The sequence below is a fragment of the Pollicipes pollicipes genome, unplaced genomic scaffold (genome assembly GCF_011947565.3).
Source record: "Pollicipes pollicipes isolate AB1234 unplaced genomic scaffold, Ppol_2.1 Scaffold_4881;HRSCAF=5763_pilon_pilon_pilon, whole genome shotgun sequence".
Classification (NCBI taxonomy): domain Eukaryota; kingdom Metazoa; phylum Arthropoda; class Thecostraca; order Pollicipedomorpha; family Pollicipedidae; genus Pollicipes; species Pollicipes pollicipes.
This window is the reverse complement of record NW_023596576.1, coordinates 23,117,376-23,136,220: the sequence shown is the minus strand read 5'-3', so window position 1 is coordinate 23,136,220 and position 18,845 is coordinate 23,117,376. Positions and strand designations below refer to the sequence as shown.

The following is an 18,845-nucleotide window of genomic DNA, read 5'->3' as shown; positions in this document are numbered from 1 at the left end:
AGAGAGAGAGAGAGAGATGAGAGAGAGAGAGGAGAGAGGAAGAGGAGAAGGAGAGGAGAAGAGAGAGAGAGAGAGAGAGAGAGAGAGAGAGAGAAGAGAAAAAAGAAGAGACGAGAGAGAGGAGAGAGAGAGAGAGAGAGAGAGAGAGAGAGAGGAGAAGAGGAGAAGAGAGAGAGAGAGAGAGGAGAGATAGAAGGAGAGAGAAGAGAGAGAGAGAGAGAGAGATGAGAGATGAGAGGAGAGAGAGAGAGAGAGAGAGAGAGAGGAGAGAGAGAAGAGAGAGAGAGAGAGAAGAGGAAGAGAGAGAAAGCGTGTGGTTGTATGAAGGCGTCGACTGGTGCCGTGAGCTGGCGACGGCGGCGTTTCTCTCACCTGAGCTGTAAGCATCGATCGTCTGGCGCCGGGAGAGGAGGCGGGGGGGGGGGGGGGGGGGGTAGAGAGAGCCCCTCCCGGGAGCGGGAGGCCCGCCGGGTCCCGCTGCGGCGTCTATTGACCATGCCGCCGGAATCCACGGAGCAGCAATGGTTCTGGCGGGCGGCGCTGGCGATGGAGAGACCTCATATCCTCGTAGGTCCCGGACAGCGCATGTGTTGAACCGACTGGTCAGGCGAGACGTCGCACTACACAGTAATGACGTCATACTGCCTACGAGGCAAGGTAACGCACGCGCCGACGGTGCGGCACGGATCAGGCCCGCCAGGCAATGCGACTGCCGCTGTGCGCGACCGCCCTGACCGCCCGCCCTGGCAGCGGCCGCCGGCCATGTCCCATAGCTCCCGATGGCTCAAGTCCCCGGACGTTGTGGGATGGGCACAGCTCAGTCGACGTTTGATCCGGGACGGGGCCGGCGCCGGCCATGTCCCAGAGCTTCCGATGGCCCAGATCCCCCGGCGTTGTGGGATGGGTACAGCTCGGTCGACGTTTGATCCGGGACGGGGCCGGCGCCGGCGGTGCGCCGGAACCGGTGGGAGCCGCACAGCTGGCCTGGACATCGGCTCTGGACCCCCACCGCGGAGAGAGGGGCTGACGACGAGAGAAAGAGAGAGGGAGAGAGAGAGAGCAATGGGGACAGGAAAGGCGCCGGCCCTGGTGTTAAGGATGGGGTGGGCTTCACCGCTGTTTTGGACGCGCAGGAACTACGTCCAAACGTACTACCGTACATACGGCTAGAGGTCAGAGTCTGCGGTGCATGCATGGATAGCTCTACATCGCAGCATGAACAGATACGACAGAGGATGCTAATGAACAGTGACAGCAATTCAATCTCATGTGGCTAAATTGTGTTGTATGAGCTGAATGGAAGGAAAAGTCGTCCTCACCCCTGCATGCTGTTGCGCGACTTATCAACAATTTTACCGTTGCAAACACGCCTATGACCACGCTTTGGAACATGCAATTTTGGGATGGTGAGTCATAATAGCTAAAGTCTCTCAACAACCTGGCCTTTCGGATTTCTTTTTAAATCGCGCATTATGTCGTCGCAATGTTTGACTTCGTAGACTTGTTGTCACGTCTGCTTGAGGTTTAAGTTGCCAGATCGGCCATCTTCCCATGGTTCGACGAAGGCGAGCCCTTTTCTCTCACGTGCTGCCTATTTCGCGCAGGCTCGTACGGCAGACGCGAACCTTGCGTGACCAGTTGCGTCTTAAAGGATGCATCCTTGCATCCTCGTCCATTGTGTTTTTGCCGGTACCGCCAGTGCTCCTCCTGATATATGCTGATGGATCGTGCGTAATGCATTCGACGCTATATACGAGGCCGGCACGCATGGCCGGTGTCAACGCCGCGTGCATTGCAGAGGAAACTAAAACATAGACAAATGCTGACTAGAACCTAGCTCAAGGGCTGACAGGGTGCTGCTCAGCAGCTCCCCCTCATGGCGAGCTCGCCCGCGCCTCTGCCCCTCGCGCAGCGCTGCGTCGACCACCACCGAGCAGACCAGCTCTGGCCTGGCACGGCGATCCGCGCCTGCCGCTCGTGTCGTCACGCTTCCTGGGCCGGGCTGTGTGGGCAGGGCCTCGCCAGCGCTCGGCGTGCATGGCTCGGAGCATCAGGTCCACAGAAGGCGGCTTGTGTCGGCGGTGGGGCGTGAGCCGGCCGCGACCGCAGCGCCCGCTGCAGGCCGCGCCTTAAGTGGGCGGCGCCGGGGGCGGGCTGGGGGTCCACGTCAGCCCCTGGCTGTGCTAGAGGCGGCTGGAGATCCACGCTAGCACCGGGTCGCAACTGCAGCCGCCGGCGAAGCGGCAGTGCTTGGTGGTGAGCGGCGTTCAGGAGCCCGAGGCGGCACATCTGCATGTTTATCGACGCTCAGGAGCTCAACATGTTGTTTATGGATGGCATTCAAACCACGATTGAGCTGCAGGAAGTTGCTCAAGATCTATTCGTGCTGAATACCGAAGGCCTCATCACTGAACCTGCAAGATTCTGGACGTTCTGTGCCGTCCAACAAGACCTACCGGTTAGTTAATGATACCTTTTATGACCGGGCTTATATTTACCATAAGCTAACCGCGCAAAACACGTTTTGGTTATTATTCGCCCATCGTTCCACGATTTCCCGTGCTGGACGGTGCAGTAAGCGCACGCTCAGTTATTTGCAGGAGAGCCCAGCAAAAACTCCATGCACCTGTGACCGTCAAAGGGCCGTTAGTGACTCCGAGAGGCCACAGGTGTTCGCGGGCAGAGGCGGAAGGGGGAGGGGGGAGGGAGGTCGCGTGCTGTCGTGTCACCCGTTCGACAGCCGGAACTTCTCCCCAGTACCCGACGCGCGGGCTATAATGAAACTGACGCGGCGGCTATTGCATGCTCATCACGTAATTAAATCGAGCAGGCGGCCGACCCCCGGCCCGAGCGCGGCCAAACCTGGCGCGGCTGCGGCGGTGGCGTGCGCCGACGTCGCAGCCGCGTCGCCTATGCGTCCCGCGGCGGATGCAAAGTTGTAATTACGTTGTCAACGTGACGCGGGCACGCGTATCTCTAGTGCGTCCCGGGCGGTAATTGCCTGCCGTAGGACGGTCCGGTGCGACCTCAAAGAACAGCTGACTGTGCCGCGGGTTTGCGAGATTGTTTATTTACTATTAGCCACGTGACGGCCAGCTTATGCACGCTTAATGGCGGCCATTAAGGTGTCTGTCGCAAGGAGGGATAAGTTATTAAGCTCGGAGGAATCTGTACCAGCGTGTTAGCGTGCTCGCATGCGTTCGTGACGCATTTGCGTGGCGATGGTTTCCACTTTATGGAAGCTATAATGAATCCAGTGAAAACCTAGACGACGTCTAATTATTAGTTGCCGTGGTAGGTTGTCTGAATTGGGTTCTCTCTGTATTTGCTGACCGAAGCGTCATAATCCAGACCGAAACGTCGTAAGATATCTTTAAAAGAACGAAGAAGGGTGTTATCTATTACAAGTGTTGATTTCACGTTGTCGTCTCAATGTAAGTAATCAAGCAAATTGACCTTTGTTCTGATGGGCGGGTGACGGGGGTCGATGCGTTACCTCCCCTAAGTTTTTTTTTAGAGATACCTCTCCGGCATGCTGTGCAATCGCGCCCAAATTTTCACTAGCCCATGGGGCATTTATTGCACGCGTTTTGTCACCTTAAACGTGTTCCTAGCGTTTTGGCTTTCGGAGCAGCGGCGGTCTTTGAGGAACACTGCACGTTGATTTACGCCCTGCGCGGGTGGCGGGCGGCAATCGACGATACCGCGCAACGCGCGCGACGGGCCAACATTGCTACATTAACGAACCCATGCATCATAAGCATGTCGTCAAAATGCAAAAAGCTATGTCATTTTGTACACAGAGTTGAACAGCAAACACACCTGGCTAGGCTTGGTGTTACCGCAAGACATGGCATCGTAGATATAATCATGTAAAGTTGGAGAAGTTCGATTGGGAAAAAATTGACCTTTGACCTGGCATAATGTAGTCAGTTGTTAAGCAAGAAGCCTGAAACCGATCACCAATCGCGAGATTTCGTTCAGACTAATCCACTGTAGTTGTTTTTTGCTAAGCTCTATCTTCCTTGCGTTGGAAACGGGGATGGGAGCGGCTGCATCGATCCCTCCCATCGGTGCGCGTCACGGAAAACGGCGGATCAGGGCGAGCGTTAGAGGCTTACACAACTTGGCCCCACGATGTAAGTCGGACGAGCTGTGAGCAGGTGTCATCGCCAAGGGTCTATGGCACACCGGGGCAGCACCCTGCTGTCCACAGCTCCGCTGACGCTCAGTGGACGGCAACAGGCTCACAATGACCCGCGGACGGCGTAAGGACCAGCCCAGTCCGTCGGTCCAGTTCAGGCAAGCGCGCCGCATTCGATGCACCCGAGTGCCGTGCGCGCTCCGAGCACAGGGCAGGACGCTCAGATCGGCGGTCTGGGCAGGACGCGATGCCCGTGACGCCGTGGACACTGTCTGCTACACTCCGGTGCCGAGCTGGTGAGAGCTGCTGGGCCACACAGCGGGGCTCCACACAGCGTGTCGCTGTGTGGAGCGGCGGCGTAGGGACGCCCGTGCACAGCTGCACCGAACGCTCCAGTCGCGTTCAGAGCAAAGACGCGCAAGCTGTCGACCTATTCTCCGTAAAACAGCTGTGTTTAATGTTGGAGCGCACTTGCGCCTCTGTTGCGGTTCGGCCGCCAGGTAAGCGGCTATGATGTCACCGTGCATCTGCCGATGCCGGCGAAAGCGGTGCAGTTGGATCTGTTATCGATCCTGTGCGTCTGCTCGCTCGTAGGAGTCTGCTTTCACATCTGGCACGAGAGGGACACGGAAAAGCTACGGATTCGAAAAAGATCTCTCGCGAACGACGAACAAAACCCTTCCATTTTTACTGCAATGACCCGTTTATTCGTTTGTTCGTCGGACTCAGGTAGTGATGCGGAACTACACTCGTGTTTCCTACGTTGGTTAGTGGTGCTGCGCAAAATAATACAAAACAATGAAACGGCCATAAAATCGCAGATCGGCTCAGTGGCGTAACATTTGTTCGACACGGCCTAACCCGCAAATTAACTATCCGCGCCGTCGAATTTTCAGGAGAACAAAAGGTCAGTGGAAAATGAAAAATGTCACCCAGTTCTCTGGGCCACCCACTGGGTGATTATGGCCATCTAATCCCGGTTATTAATGTGCCATCATTTGTCGTCATTTGTCGCGGTGGTTTCGGGGTGGCTGCTGTCTCTGGACTGATTGGGAGCGGTGGAATGGGACGCTGGGTGACCGGGTAACACGAACCAGAAGACCGTGGATCCTCGGCATCATATGCAATATATCACATTTGTTTTCAGCCTTTCACTCATGATGCGCATCATGCCGATCCTGCTACTGGCTCACAGTTTAATGTTACGAATTTGATTTCAATTGTGTTATTGAAAGGAGTGCGTCACATTTGCATGGGGTTTTGAGCTGAAGTGGCCTTCTTGAAGATCATTCGATACAGCTCACAGCCCTGCCCTCATTAAGACCTAAAATCCTCTAGTTTCTGAACTAGATGCCAGCGACGATGTGCAAACTATGTCAAGGTTTTTCAGTCATGCACGCCACCAAAGAAACGTAACTGACATCCTGCTACCCTATTGGCCAAACGGCGTTCGGGACCACAAAAAACATAATCGCCGGGTGGTTCATATCTGATGTTCGTGAGCACGGTTTTCAGACATAAGGGACGTCAATGGGATCTCAATGAATGTTGTGCACGCTGTGCATGTCACAAACACGAAGCACATTTTGTGCTGCGTAATACAAGAAGTTGGACATTAGTGTTAGTCATTGCGGAAATGATGCTTGCGATCATGTAGTGAGTTACGAAAAACGTCACAACCGAATATGTTAATACAAATAAACAACTCGAACTCCTGGATAAATATGCAAGAACACCACGGGAAGGGACCAAAGCACAAGCACATAACGATATTTGGTTCAATAAAAACCTCCAGCTCTGCCGCGACGACCTCTCGGGAGATCGAAGTGCTGCAAGTGAAAACTAGTGTGACAATTTCGCACGGCCCGTTTGGCAGGACCCCTAACGTCATACAAACGTTCCGGGCGCAATCAAACAATGATTTATTGTGAAGGATATTTACTAGATATAAAATTGTGCTCCCTAGGGCAGTCTTTCCTACTTAAAAGTATACTCATTGTTATAAATGCGCTTATTTTGTCATATGTGATGCTCGCTTCACTGTATTTAAATGAAGAACATTCCTTTTAAATAAGACAACATGTACCTGATTTAATAAAAACAAAGAGGGGAGCAAGATAAGCATGGCACTAAACCACCTATAGTGTACACGCAGATGCGTTCGCTGATCAGGTAACGTAAACACGCTCCGAATCGAGCCATGTTTTACATTTTTTCTCAAACAAGCCCTTGTGAACGGCTCTGCCTGCTGTCATGGCCAAGCAGATTGTTCGGCCGCCATTTTGCAACACAGCCGCCATTCATGGAACCAATCGTTGACCTGACGCAGAACCAACAACTTCATGCTCGGGATCCCAATCGACGTCCTAGGCGTGATAACACCTTCAGCTGTGAGGGGCGGGAAGGGTCTGTGGCCCGTGCAGGTATTTGATTTATTTTAAAGTTGGTGTTCTGCCCAACAGCCGTCGTGGGCCCAGTTTTGGAGGCGTGGCCGGTCCTCTGGCGGTTGATGGGTCCGGTTTTTGTCGATCGGTAAAACATAATTGTTGCACACAGGGAAAGCTGGAGAAGATCCACGTCAAATCTGTGCCAACGTTTTGGCGCCGGAGGCGTGAAGGGCTCCTCCAAGACTTTACGACACGCACTTGTGTTTGTGTGTACGGTCGGCAGCTAGTGAACACCCCGACAATTAGGCTTTTAGATAATTCGCACTCACTCTGAAGCCAGATCTGGTGCTTGCATCAGCATTTTGTCGCGAGGTAAACGCTCCTAGTTTGGTGTGCTAAGCTCAGGGATTTATTTCAGCTAGCATTGCGCCCGGCTCGTGTCAGCAGCACGAGAAGAGAACGGAAGACATGTTAAATGTGACAGCAACATATCATACGTTCGATGTAGCGTTCTATAGGGATGGCTGCGGGATCAAAGCCCTCATTGACAATTCACAATCCCGGGAGTCATCTTCCTCGGAGAGCAACTCAAGCTCATCGGGCACTTTCTGCCGGATTATTTTAACGTGTCAGCTGTCGCATGCCATTGTGACGCGGCCGCCTCGCGCTAGCCTGACGCGTGCGGCGAGTCCTTACTTGTCCTGTTTTGCCAAGCCACATATGAGTGGTTCCAAAGACGTGAGCACGCGTTTCTGCCACGTAGCGGCCAGATGTGCGGTGTTTTACCAGCGGGTCACAGATGCGGCGTACTGCAGGCACATATGGGGGTCCGTCCGAGGCACCCCCGATGAGCTGGGCGCGCTAGACGACACCGTCCTGTGACGCCTTGGAAAACGTAAAAACGCCGCTGCGTGCAGGAAAATGTCGGCTGTTGGCCTGGGCTGTCCGTTGGCCGTCTGCCCAGTCTTGCGGAGTGTTCGAGGCGCGTGTTGGTGCCGACTCAACAGGCTGCTGGCACATACAGTCCGCGCGTTACGAGGCACAAATCCAACTGCAGATTGTCAGATCGTTTCTCTGGCGCTGTTTGGGTTCGCATCACTGTCGGTTTGGGAGATGCCATCATGATCTCATCGTTCTTCTACTAGGGATGCAGTGTTTGCCTCACTCATCCGGTCGGGTGGGATGGCCCTGACGATGCTACGACCAGCTACGCGCTCCACGGCACCAGGCACCTCGACCCTCCCCGGCCAATGGAGAGCGCGTGCCACCGCGTGGCTAATGCTAGTCGTCTGCCCGACCAAGCCCATTGTTTTGCGATCGTGGTTCTGGCAGTGATTTTCCGGACTGACATGTGATGGCCCGACGGACCAGTCCTTGGGTGGTGCTCCGGCCATGCAATTCGTCCATGGCGATCGGGACGTAGCCCGGTTTGTTGACCTCTGCTCCGACCCGTCGGCCAGCGACCGCGTCCATCAGCAGGTACTCTGGGCATTGGCAGCCCGGCTCGGACCATGACGCCGGCCGCTGGCGTATGCGCCGGCAGCCCGGCCGGCTGTCGCCATGTGCCGCCGGCGGCAGGTGGGCGCCGTCGCGCCGTCGCCGCCGGCGGGGGGTGACGGCGGCCATACGGCTGCGCTCTGGCGCGCCCCATTCTCTCGCGGCGGGCGCCGATCCCGCAGAAATAGCCGGCCGCGCCGCCCGGGGAGGCGCGCGATCCGGCGCCGCGCACCGCCGCCGCCGCGGTCGAGACGTCGGACCGCCTGACAGCCGCTCAGACGAGCGTTGTTCGGCATTTGTCGGACAGTTTGTCACGGCAGCAGGCCGATCATACGCGACATTCGTGGGCGTCCCGAGCGGCGGGCGAGGTGCTGCATTGGTCGTTCCTCGCGCGCTGTGTCTGGCCACCGCCCGCCCGGCTGCTTGTACCCCGCATGAGTATGTGTTCTCCGTGCGTCTCCCCGCAGCTTGAGGTGTTTCAGGGCGTGAGTAGTCGCGCTCCTCGCATGCAGGCTCAGCCGCCAGTGTTCATCGTCGCCGCGCGCTTCAAGCGCCGCCTCTCGGCCGCTCTCAATGGCCGCGTCTTGTGCCTGGCCCGGGACACGCCGCCGTCGGCGCGCCACCGGTTATTTGTGCAGGCGATTAACCGGCCGTGCGTCATACCGGTCATCAGCGGCTCCATTCTGGTCCTGGCGCCACCGCTTCTGGGCGTGCGGTCACCAAAAACAGCGTCGGCCGTCGCCAGCGGGCGTCATTGGCTCCGTCAGCGCGTCACCGACACCGGCTCGGCAGCCGCGTGCGGCGGCGCTTCTTGGAGCCGGCGACCGGCGGATCAGTACCGCTGCACGGCCGGCTCGTTAGCCGGCCCGCGTGCGTCGCCACGTGGCACGCCTGACATCCGGCCGTGTTGCAGACTATGGGCGGAGGTGTTCCACGTGTCGTCCACCGGCTCGGGCACGGTCAAGTGGCAGCAGATCTCGGACGACCTCGTGCCCGTCAGCCTGACCTGCATCCAGGACTCGCCCAGCTACGTGTTCCACATCACCGCGTACAACTCACAGGTGGACAAGATCCTGGACGTCCGCCTCACCCAGCCCGGTAAGGCCCGCCGCGGTGCTCACAGGCCGGTATTGGTCCGCCGCCTAATGACCCGATCGCCTCCCCCCGCCCGCCGGACGGTAAGCGACGCCCGCCGGTCGTCCCCGTAACTGATGCCTGGCATCAGCGGCGGCCGGCTGCCGACGCCGCCTGATGCATGGACGGGGACCGCTGGCGGCCGCGCTGGGACTGGGCGGGCGCCGAGCGCTGCCGCCCCGCCGCCCGACACGACCCCGCGCCTCCCTGGGCGGCTCCGTGCTGCCCCACGCGCCACTCTGTGCGGCCCGCTGCTCTTTGCCTAGGGCTGCGCCACCCTGATCGCTGTGCCCAGCGTCTGCGACGTCGACGAACGCTCAGACCCTTCTTGACGCGTTTCTGATCGGGTTGCGCTAGTGCAAGCATGTCAGATGATGCGCTAGGGGCCCCCGGGGTCAGCTGACGCGCTAGGCCCCTATTAATCCCTAGGGGTTAATGTGGCCACGGCGGTAGCTGGCGCTCCATAAAAAGGAAGTGACGGCGCGCGTCGCGTTCCTAAAAAAAGTCGCCGCATCCCGCCACGCCATGGAAAGATCGCAAGCGATGAACTCGAAGCGTAATATTATGCTGGCAGCTACCATATCCAACAATGCTACGCCGTCTGTAGATACACGACTTAAAACAAACCATATTTATCTTACATGGAAAATTTCGCTGCCACATGATCATTTCAAGTTTCAATAGCGGCAACAAGGCGAAACTTTCAGGGAGGGGCTGTAGTATTGCAGTCCAGTATGAGCCTCCATCGCAGTCAGCTTGAACAATATCTACCAAAATCTGCCAATTCAGAGTTTCTTTACGCCTAGTTATTTAACATGTTGTCGTAGGAAATTAGTTTTTTAACAGGAAATGCTCGTTGTCAACAGCCCGTAAGAAAGCGCGTTATTGATTCACACATCCACTAAGGCGTCACCATACCGAAGACCATGACGAGCAGACGGCGCTTCACGAAGCCTAGAGTGGTGACGTCATGCGTGCAGAACCAGGGGGCATGATGAGATAGATACGATATATGTTATAATCATATCCATTTTAATATTTTATAGGATATTGTTAGGTTTGAGCGCAAATTGTACGCTCATGTTTGACCATATCACTTGGATAATTAAACTTTATTCTGATTGGAATATGTGTGAGACTCACGGCCGTTCGCCTGTCTCTCCTCGACTTAATGGATGAATGGGCCATTAGGATTGATCAGCTCCTCCTCAGCCATGATGCCCTTTGAGTATTTTTTTTTTACTTTAGAGGATATATAGAGTTAGGCCGCAGCCAGGATGTTATGGTGGGATGTGATAGGTCGATGGCGTTATTTCGCAAGGATAGACATAAGTTTAGAGCCAACCGATTTTGTGACCCACCTGTTTTTTCAATTTTTCAGAAAAGTTTCAATTTTTTTTCAAGATTAGCCTCTGACGTTTTCAGAAAACGTCAGAGGCTACAGTTTTTCAAACGGTTGTGCAAGCACGCGGGAAAGGCCTATTTGCAGCGGGTAACACCTGTTTACATAGATTGTTGTACGGCTCAAGGATGGATATGGGTGCGGCGATTTTAATCATGAAGAGCTCTTGTAGTGCCCACAATGCGCTACAGTACGGCAGCTGTTGATCGAGCATACTCGTGGGGGCAGCGGCGTATGTTTTCACACACAATGCCCGTGTCCGCCATCGTCGCCTTCAGGGGTGGGGTATACACCATACCAAACATGAGCAACTGTTACTTCAAAGCATTTACAAAGCGGTATATATGTAGCGCACCTAGCTCCCGAGAAAGACATTTAATGCAACTAAGCCCTGCCCTCGGCCTCAGTGTGTATTGCGACAGGTATAACGGTACTATTGTCGCTCGTGAAATTGTGGATTCGGTTCACCAAGCTGTAACTCGGCGCTGAGTGTCGACTTCCGCTAGAAGTTAAGAAAATTGCGGCGCAAATAGTCGAGTGGAAATTGAAAAAATGTCGGGCTGGTCGAGCTCAGGGCACATAAAACGACGGATGTACGTCGCAACGTTTCACGGAGGATGACATGTGTAACTCGGTATGCAGCACTTAACCACCTCCACCCAACCCTGGTAAGACTCACAGTCCTCTGGCATTCGCTGAGAATAGAAAACTGCCAGCAACTCATTTGATCAAAATACAAATTTATCAATTTGGTTAACATGGGGAACATAAATTTGATAATTCTCTTAAAAATGGGGAACACATGTGGACATCATGCTCGGCTCTGGACAACCCGATGTCGCAGCGACACGAGAGTGACCTGTGAAGTGAGGAGAGAACAGACAATGGCATCGGCAGAAGTGTGGTTCGATTTGTGCACCTGGTCACGCTTTCTCGTGCGCAAACCATTGGTCCACCCACCCTGGGGGCGTTTTTAAGAGCCAATCTTAGATCTTTGCAACCAGGGCAAGAAAAGGCATGCAATCAAGCGCACGGTGTAGCCGGAGGTTCCGTCCGCAAGTCCCTGAGCGATATGAATGATGTCCGACTCATGGTATAGCGTGCCATAATCAGACGTGACAGGTGAGTCAGTTAGCGGTCTCGTACCAACCGATGTTATCTTTTCCAAAGTCGGCATCGAACACAAGACACCGGCTTACACCGAGGAAAACTAGATTGTGAAAACGCTTAGGCAAATATTGCAGTGTGCGGTGACCATTATGAACTCAAAATATTTGTGCGTTTCATCTAATATGCTCACAGTCGCTGAATAAGTCTACCATTCCAAATCCCTAATTTTTTCACCTTAAGCAAAAACTGCCGGGGTTCAACAGGCCGAAAACAGGCAGTTCCCAAGCCGTTCTATTCGTAGATGTTTGTGCGAGCTCCACACACCTCTGCCTTGGGACAGCATGAAGCAGAGCTATTGTCATGCAGTGATGAGGCCTATTTGTACGTGTTTCCACGGACGACTTACTCCTTCCGCCAAGGTTTGTTTTAATCTAGGCGACGGTGACACAGATATCGGTAATCACCCCTCCGTCGTCCCAGATCGCTGAGCCGAGCTGTTGAGTGTGTCTTGCTGGTGCATACTTGCTGGTACGTGATTTAGAATCAGTGCTGTTACGAGTGTGATTTTTAAATGCATTAAACGAGCATTGTCGCCTCAAAATAGAAACACGACAGTTTCAAGTACTGATGTCAATGAATGGAAAAAAGTAACAGTGTTTCCAGGACTCAAAACCTAATGGAATTATTGCAGGTACGCTGACAGACCTTTCAGCTTAAGGTTTGGAGTTGATGTTTGATGTAAACAGATATCGTTCGCTTTGACAGCCATCCGCTATCTTCGGCGACGGCAACAGACATGATGTGACACACCATTTGTGCTGTCTGCAAACCACTCGGGAGAGAAGGAAGAGAAAGACGAGTAGTCCAAGGCATTATTTGATATTATTAAAAAAAGAGCAATCAAGATCAGTGATGTCAGTTTCTAGAAATCGGTGATCGATTTAAAGCTCATTTATAGGTATGATCCGAATCACATCCTGACCCCAATTTACAGTCTGAATCGGTTTAGTTTTTGACAAGCATTGGTCCGGGTGACATATTGACATGACATGTTACCATGTTCCTCTTCTTCCAGAAGAATCGTTCTCAGCCCATCAGTGAGAATATGCCTTTTCCACGGAAATTCACTGGCCGCATTGCTGTAACATCTCCAAATGTCATGTCATATAGCCAGACGTAGCATGTGGCTGGCGGCGCAGACGTGAGCTACATATCGGCCCAGCAGCGCCAGTGTCTGCTGCGACAAGTGCGCGCGCTGGCCCTGTTCCCCAGCTGGCACGTGTTTCCCCTCTGAGCGGCCGCGTACGATATTCCAATTCTTATAGCAATATTGATGGTCAGCAGCACACACCCCTTGGCCATGTGTTCTCATCTTAGCTGCAAGATGTACGTTTTTCTTATGCTGTGTCACGGTACATACGCAATTGTGGAGCTCGTCGCGTATAGGCGTCTTGTGCCCAGTCCATGAACGTATTCTTGCATGACAGAACAGAGGTCAGCTCTGGAGACTTTCAGGGTGGAGATGCCACCATGGCACGCATGATTGGCCCGTAGTCCTCAACACAAACCGCCGTTTATGCGTTGCGTCGTGCTTTCGAGTCGGCCAAATGGCGGGCATCAGACACAGAACACAGAAACCGAACTTCCTCGTCACTTGAAAAAGGTTTGAGCCGGAGCTCCTTTATGACATGAATGACAGCCCAACAATTGCGTCCCCGTGGCCGCTGGTGGTGCCGCAGACGCCTTCACCGCCTCTGTAGGCCACGGACATTCCTCTCGACCGGTTTCATGGTTGGGGGCATTCCAAGCTCAGCCGCATCAGGCGACCCTGTTTGCGCGTAGCTCCCGGCCACACAGATCCCGGGTCAAATCAAAAATGGTCTGGCCTGACAGATAGCATCAACAGTTTCCTTTTAGTTGAAGAACCTGTTCCTATCTCCCATCGATTGTTGCCGGTCTCAGCAGCTGAACGGAGCATCGACGGCGGCTCGCGGCGCCAGCTGGACATCTGGCGGTGAAACTGCAAAGCTCAGCTTCTTCCTCATGACGACGTCGTTGGGAGTAGTCCAAACATGAGTCCGAGTTTCAATCGAGGGTGAACAAATGCTCACAGGAACGCAGACAAAACTGTTTGTTCTTAGGGGAGGTGAGCAGCTGCCAAAGCTTTCTGAAACTCTGCGAATTTTGACCGAACTCCTGCGAGATCGCCTATAATCTTCTACACACCTCTGCTCAGATGGCGGTCATGCCCCAGCGGCTCTCCGTTTGGCTACGCCCTGACACCAGTGGACCCTGCACACGCTCCATTTTTCAGGGTCAAGTTCGGATTTGTCCCCACTGGCTGCTCGGATGAAACGGATTTGAAATAAATTCACTCGGTGACTGAATCGGAATTGATCTGATTCCCTTCATAGATGCGGGCTCAGCCACATTTGCACTGTTGTATCGCCGGCTTGTCAGTTAATACTGTCAGTTTGAGTTACCAGAGCTGCACAGGCGCATCCACGCATGGACGCGGGGTTTAGGTTGCGAGAATGGAAGTGCCGAAATGCCGCAATGTCATGGTTTGGAGGGTAGGGGGACGTGTCCCCTTATCCTTGGCTTGCCCTTCTTTTCATAACACCTTGCATATATTATCGTTGTTCATATACCAATACTGTCATTGATAAAAAGTGGCACGCAAAAGGTCTTATTCCTGATATATGTGGGAAGGTCTCTAATTAAGTTTTTTTGGAAGATCAAACTTATAATGTTCAGGGTTCTTATGACAAGTTTTCATGGCAAGATCAGAGTTCTGTTCCTTTTAGCGTCGGCGGCACAGGCGGCAGAACTCACACTGTGTTCTGGGCATCCATTCCCAATTCAACTGGACCGTTCAAATCGCGTAGTTAAACGAACCTGTCCGTTTTTTCCCCTTTTCTTTTGTTGTTTCGGTAAGAGTGGATATTCAGAACACTGAATGAAATCTGGCGAGAACCAGACCAGATTGCTCCGCGCGATATAGCTTGGACGCTACATCAGGTCCGCGAATAGAGTGGACAGATCAGGCAAACCAATTTTTACGCGTGATGTTCCCGTTTACAGGTGACAAACTGTGCAAACAGGTCAAAGCCGCCGTACGACCGAGTGGTTGACGTGACATAAGGGGAGCGTAGTCTATTGGTCCAAGTTAAAAGGCCATGCGAGAGATACGTTTACGAAGGCCGTGCGCACCATTAGAGGAACACGTGGTAGACCGACATGCAGCGGTGGAAGTGCAGCATAGTGCAACAAATAACAATTTCTGAAAATAGATTTTAGCAGCAGCTAGATACAATACGGACATCAAGACGTTAAAATCACTGCACATTCATAATCTCCGTCGAGCCTGAACACAAACGACATGCTAGGGGCTGGTTCGAGCAACATTGTTCAGGTCATGCACGCTTATAAATAACTCCACATTTGTTGTGATGGGCACTGATATCCACTTGCACTTTTTCCATGCTGATACTCGTGCAGGTTGTCGAAACTTTTCTTCTTAGCTGTCCTTGTGTCGGACAGCCCTTGGAAGTACTGTGTTTTGGACGCTTGCACATGAGAGCCAGACTACCCGGGATGTTTGTGAGTTTCAGACAGTGTTCGTGGTGTTTGTTGTTCGTAGTACGTACTTTCCCATCCTAACGCTCGATACGGTTTATCGCAACCTTCCGGCCAACCCCCTTGTGTTTCGTGCAGCCTTTACCATGAAACCATGCATTGGTGTTAAGGTGTAGAAGCTCGGGCTATTCATTTTTCGGACATTTTTTGTAAGTGTAAGCACTTAATATATAATGATAAGCACATAGTGTAAAATTAAGTCTTATGCGCATTTTTTGTTTTGCCAAATCTTGCCTACCCTTATTCACACGTCGTTAAAGGCACAGCTTGTAACGTCAAACATCGTGCTCTATAACCCCCACCTCCTGGTACAGTGGAGGTTAAACAACTATCAGCATAATAACACTGAACTTATGATGGCGGAAAGACAGGAGCTCCAGGCCTCTCTTGTCTATATCGAGCAAAGTTTGAAGGCAGAGACACTATAGTTGAATTGATACACTAAATTTATCCACTTAAGTTCGTCTGTTCTGTCAGTGCTGGTTCTCATCAGAAGTGGGAGATGTACGTATTGCATTGTATATTGTATATAGAGATGTACGTATATCATTTCCCGTACGGCTTTCTCGTCTTGTTTATTGGCAGGTTTCGTCTGATTTTGATCATTCTTTTGAATGTTTGGATATTGGGCCTATCTTGATTGTTCGACAAAGTTCATGTTCATTTGTCCTTGTACTTTTGACGTAAGAATTAGAAAAAAACATATTCCGTCTGACTCATTCTCATTCTAAATTGTAATCCTGCCCAGTAAAAACAATGTTTGAATTGACGCCTAAAAAACACAAAAGCGCTAATGTTATAGCGACGTTTGGTGGGTTAGTCATGCAGCATATGCATTCTCTTCAGCTTCAAAGAAACCATTCCAATATATATATATATATATATATATATATATATATATATATATGCGTTGAATGCCGTATACTATCGAAGCTGAATGTGTCACGTGTCAGCTGTTAACACGCATTTTTACACCGGAACTGGAAGCGAGTGTGGGACCGCTTTCCTCATTTGAGGACATCGTTCATCGCGATTACTCTTGTGACCAGCCACGGTTCATCCTAAGTGCGCGTTAGCGGGTATCCGGTGCTCGAAGCATCCGAAGCGTTGCCCGCATCATTCCATCACATCTCACATGTTTTAGTTAACTAGATCATAGTCAGTAAAAGCATGGCAGCGTGGTATAGATCTTACAGCGCAGTGATTCATTATCATTTACGGCGCCATAAGTCCTGATCGGCGCCAGTAACTAACGCCAATCAGGACTTCCCATCGGCTGCGACCGTGGCTGAGGCTGGGGTCCGGAGGTGGCATATCTCTGCCTGTCGCTGTCTGCTGGCGGCTGTGGCGCAGGTTGAGGTCGGGGAGTAACATGTCTGCTAGATGTGAACCAGCGAGGGCGCGTCACACGCTGCACGGACATCGGACGAAAATGACCAGGTGTGCCCTCGACAGCACCAATTCTTACCTATGCGGGTCAACTTGTTCAGTAAACACCGAAGCATGCGAGCATGAAAACCGATCATTCGGACGTTGAACTTCCGTTTCCTGCTTGACTGAGGAACAAACACAAATTTCCTAAAGATCAGAGAACTAGGCGATTGGACAATCTGTGATGCTCAGTGGCGTCATCATGTGACACATGCGAACAATAACCCTCTGACTGCATGTGAACCCATAGACCAACACTTCAGACTGGTCTGGCAACCTGAAGTCACAGACCAACACTTCAGACTGGTCCGGCAACCTGAAGCCATAGACCAACACGACAGACTGGTCTGGCAACCTACGTGCACGCCGCTATCCTTGGCCACTATCGATACCCCGCGAAGCGGCAGCACTTTCGGGTGGTCTTTCAGGACTCTCGAGTGGTCCCTCAGGACTCTCGAGTGGTCTGTGAAGACTCTCGGATAGTCTCCCAGCACACTCACATGGCCTATCAGGACCCTCGAGTGACCTCTCAGGACCCCCGGGTGATCTCCCAGGACTCTCAGGTGATCTCTCAGGACCATCGGGTGGTCTCTCAGGACCCTCGGATGGTCTCTCATGACCCTCGGGTGGTCTCTCAGGACCCTCGAGTGGTCTCTCAGGACCCTCGAGTGGTTTCTCAGGACCCTCGAGTGGTCTCTCGGAACCCTCGGGTGGTCTCTCAGGACCCTCGGGTGGTCTCTCAGGACCCTCGGGTGGTCTCTCAGGACCGTGGGGTGGCCTCTCAGGACTCTCAGGTGATCTCTCAGGACCATCGGGTGGTCTCTCAGGACCCTCGGATGGTCTCTCAGGACCCTCGGGTGGTCTCTCAGGACCCTCGAGTGGTCTCTCAGGACCCTCGAGTGGTTTCTCAGGACCCTCGAGTGGTCTCTCGGAACCCTCGGGTGGTCTCTCAGGACCCTCGGGTGGTCTCTCGGGACCCTCGGGTGGTCTCTCAGGACCCTCGGGTGGTCTCTCAGGACCCTCGGGTGGTCTCTCAGGACCGTCGGGTGGCCTCTCAGGACCCTCGAGTGGTCTCTCGGGACCCTCGGGTGGCCTCTCAGGACCGTCGGGTGGCCTCTCAGGACCCTCGAGTGGTCTCTCGGGACCCTCGGGTGGTCTCTCAGGACCCTCGGGTGGCCTCTCAGGACCGTCGCGCGACCTTCCCCTGCTAGCGCAGCCACCGAAATACTGCGCCCACATCGAGAGCGCTGCACAGACCCCGCCTCTGAGCGCTGCACAGACCCCGCCTCTGAACGCTGCACAGACCCCGCCTCTGAACGCTGCACAGACCCCGCCTTTAGGCGCCGACTTTCTGTAAGTGTTGCGGCTTCAGCTGTAAATGTTTGGGGAAGCAAAATTCACTCCTCTTCCTACACTGCGTACCGAGATATAACCCAAAACGTACAAACCCGTCAAAATGACAAATCCCATCTTTTCAACACCTGTGCACGTGCCACGAGTCACATGGCGTCTTAAACTTACACCAGTCCGATGGTCCATTCCATTGTCTATCTGGGTGTGCAAGCTTCATGCCGCTGCGGCCTTGGGTTATCGAGATATGACGCTGGGAAACGAAGATTGTCGAGCCGTCGGCCGGTCGTCGCGGAATTGGCGTCGCCCCTGTTAAGCCTATGTTGATGTTTGCCCCCCCCCCATACACACATGGCTTCTTTGGCATGATAGATTGGATACATTCGATTGGATGATGTTAGATGAGACTGAATTAAATTTGAGTAGATTGTGAGCATGCGGCTATTTATTTCACCGGCTCCCTATCAAGCGTTTTCTCGAACTGCGCCCTACTAATTGTATGCATTGATCGTGCCCTAAACTCGAGAGGAAGATGAGATGAAGGGAGCCGTGTGTAATTGGACGTCGTGTTTGCCGTATGGAGATCAGACATCGGCCTACGTCCGGACGATTGAGTCCGAGCCGGGTCATGGTCCGAGTTCAGGGTCGGACAACGATTCTTTAAGTCCGAGTCCAACTCAGAAGTCCATATTTTGCGCATGACCTGAGTCCACGTCAAAGTCCACCAGTTTTGCTGAGCAGCCTTTTCCGA

At 53.1% G+C, this 18,845-nt stretch overlaps 1 protein-coding gene across 1 annotated transcript in view; it reads left to right on the top strand.

Annotated features, from left to right (window-relative positions):
- The window catches only part of LOC119100130 (protein still life, isoform SIF type 1), a 28,963-nt gene extending 15,995 nt beyond the window's left edge, over positions 1-12,968 (top strand). The window contains exons 2-3 of the mRNA XM_037223241.1: positions 8,942-9,126; positions 12,874-12,968. Of these exons, the coding sequence (XP_037079136.1) occupies positions 8,942-9,126; positions 12,874-12,968 (280 nt within the window). The remainder of the gene's footprint in view (positions 1-8,941; positions 9,127-12,873) is intronic.
- Positions 12,969-18,845: the final 5,877 nt, after the last annotated feature.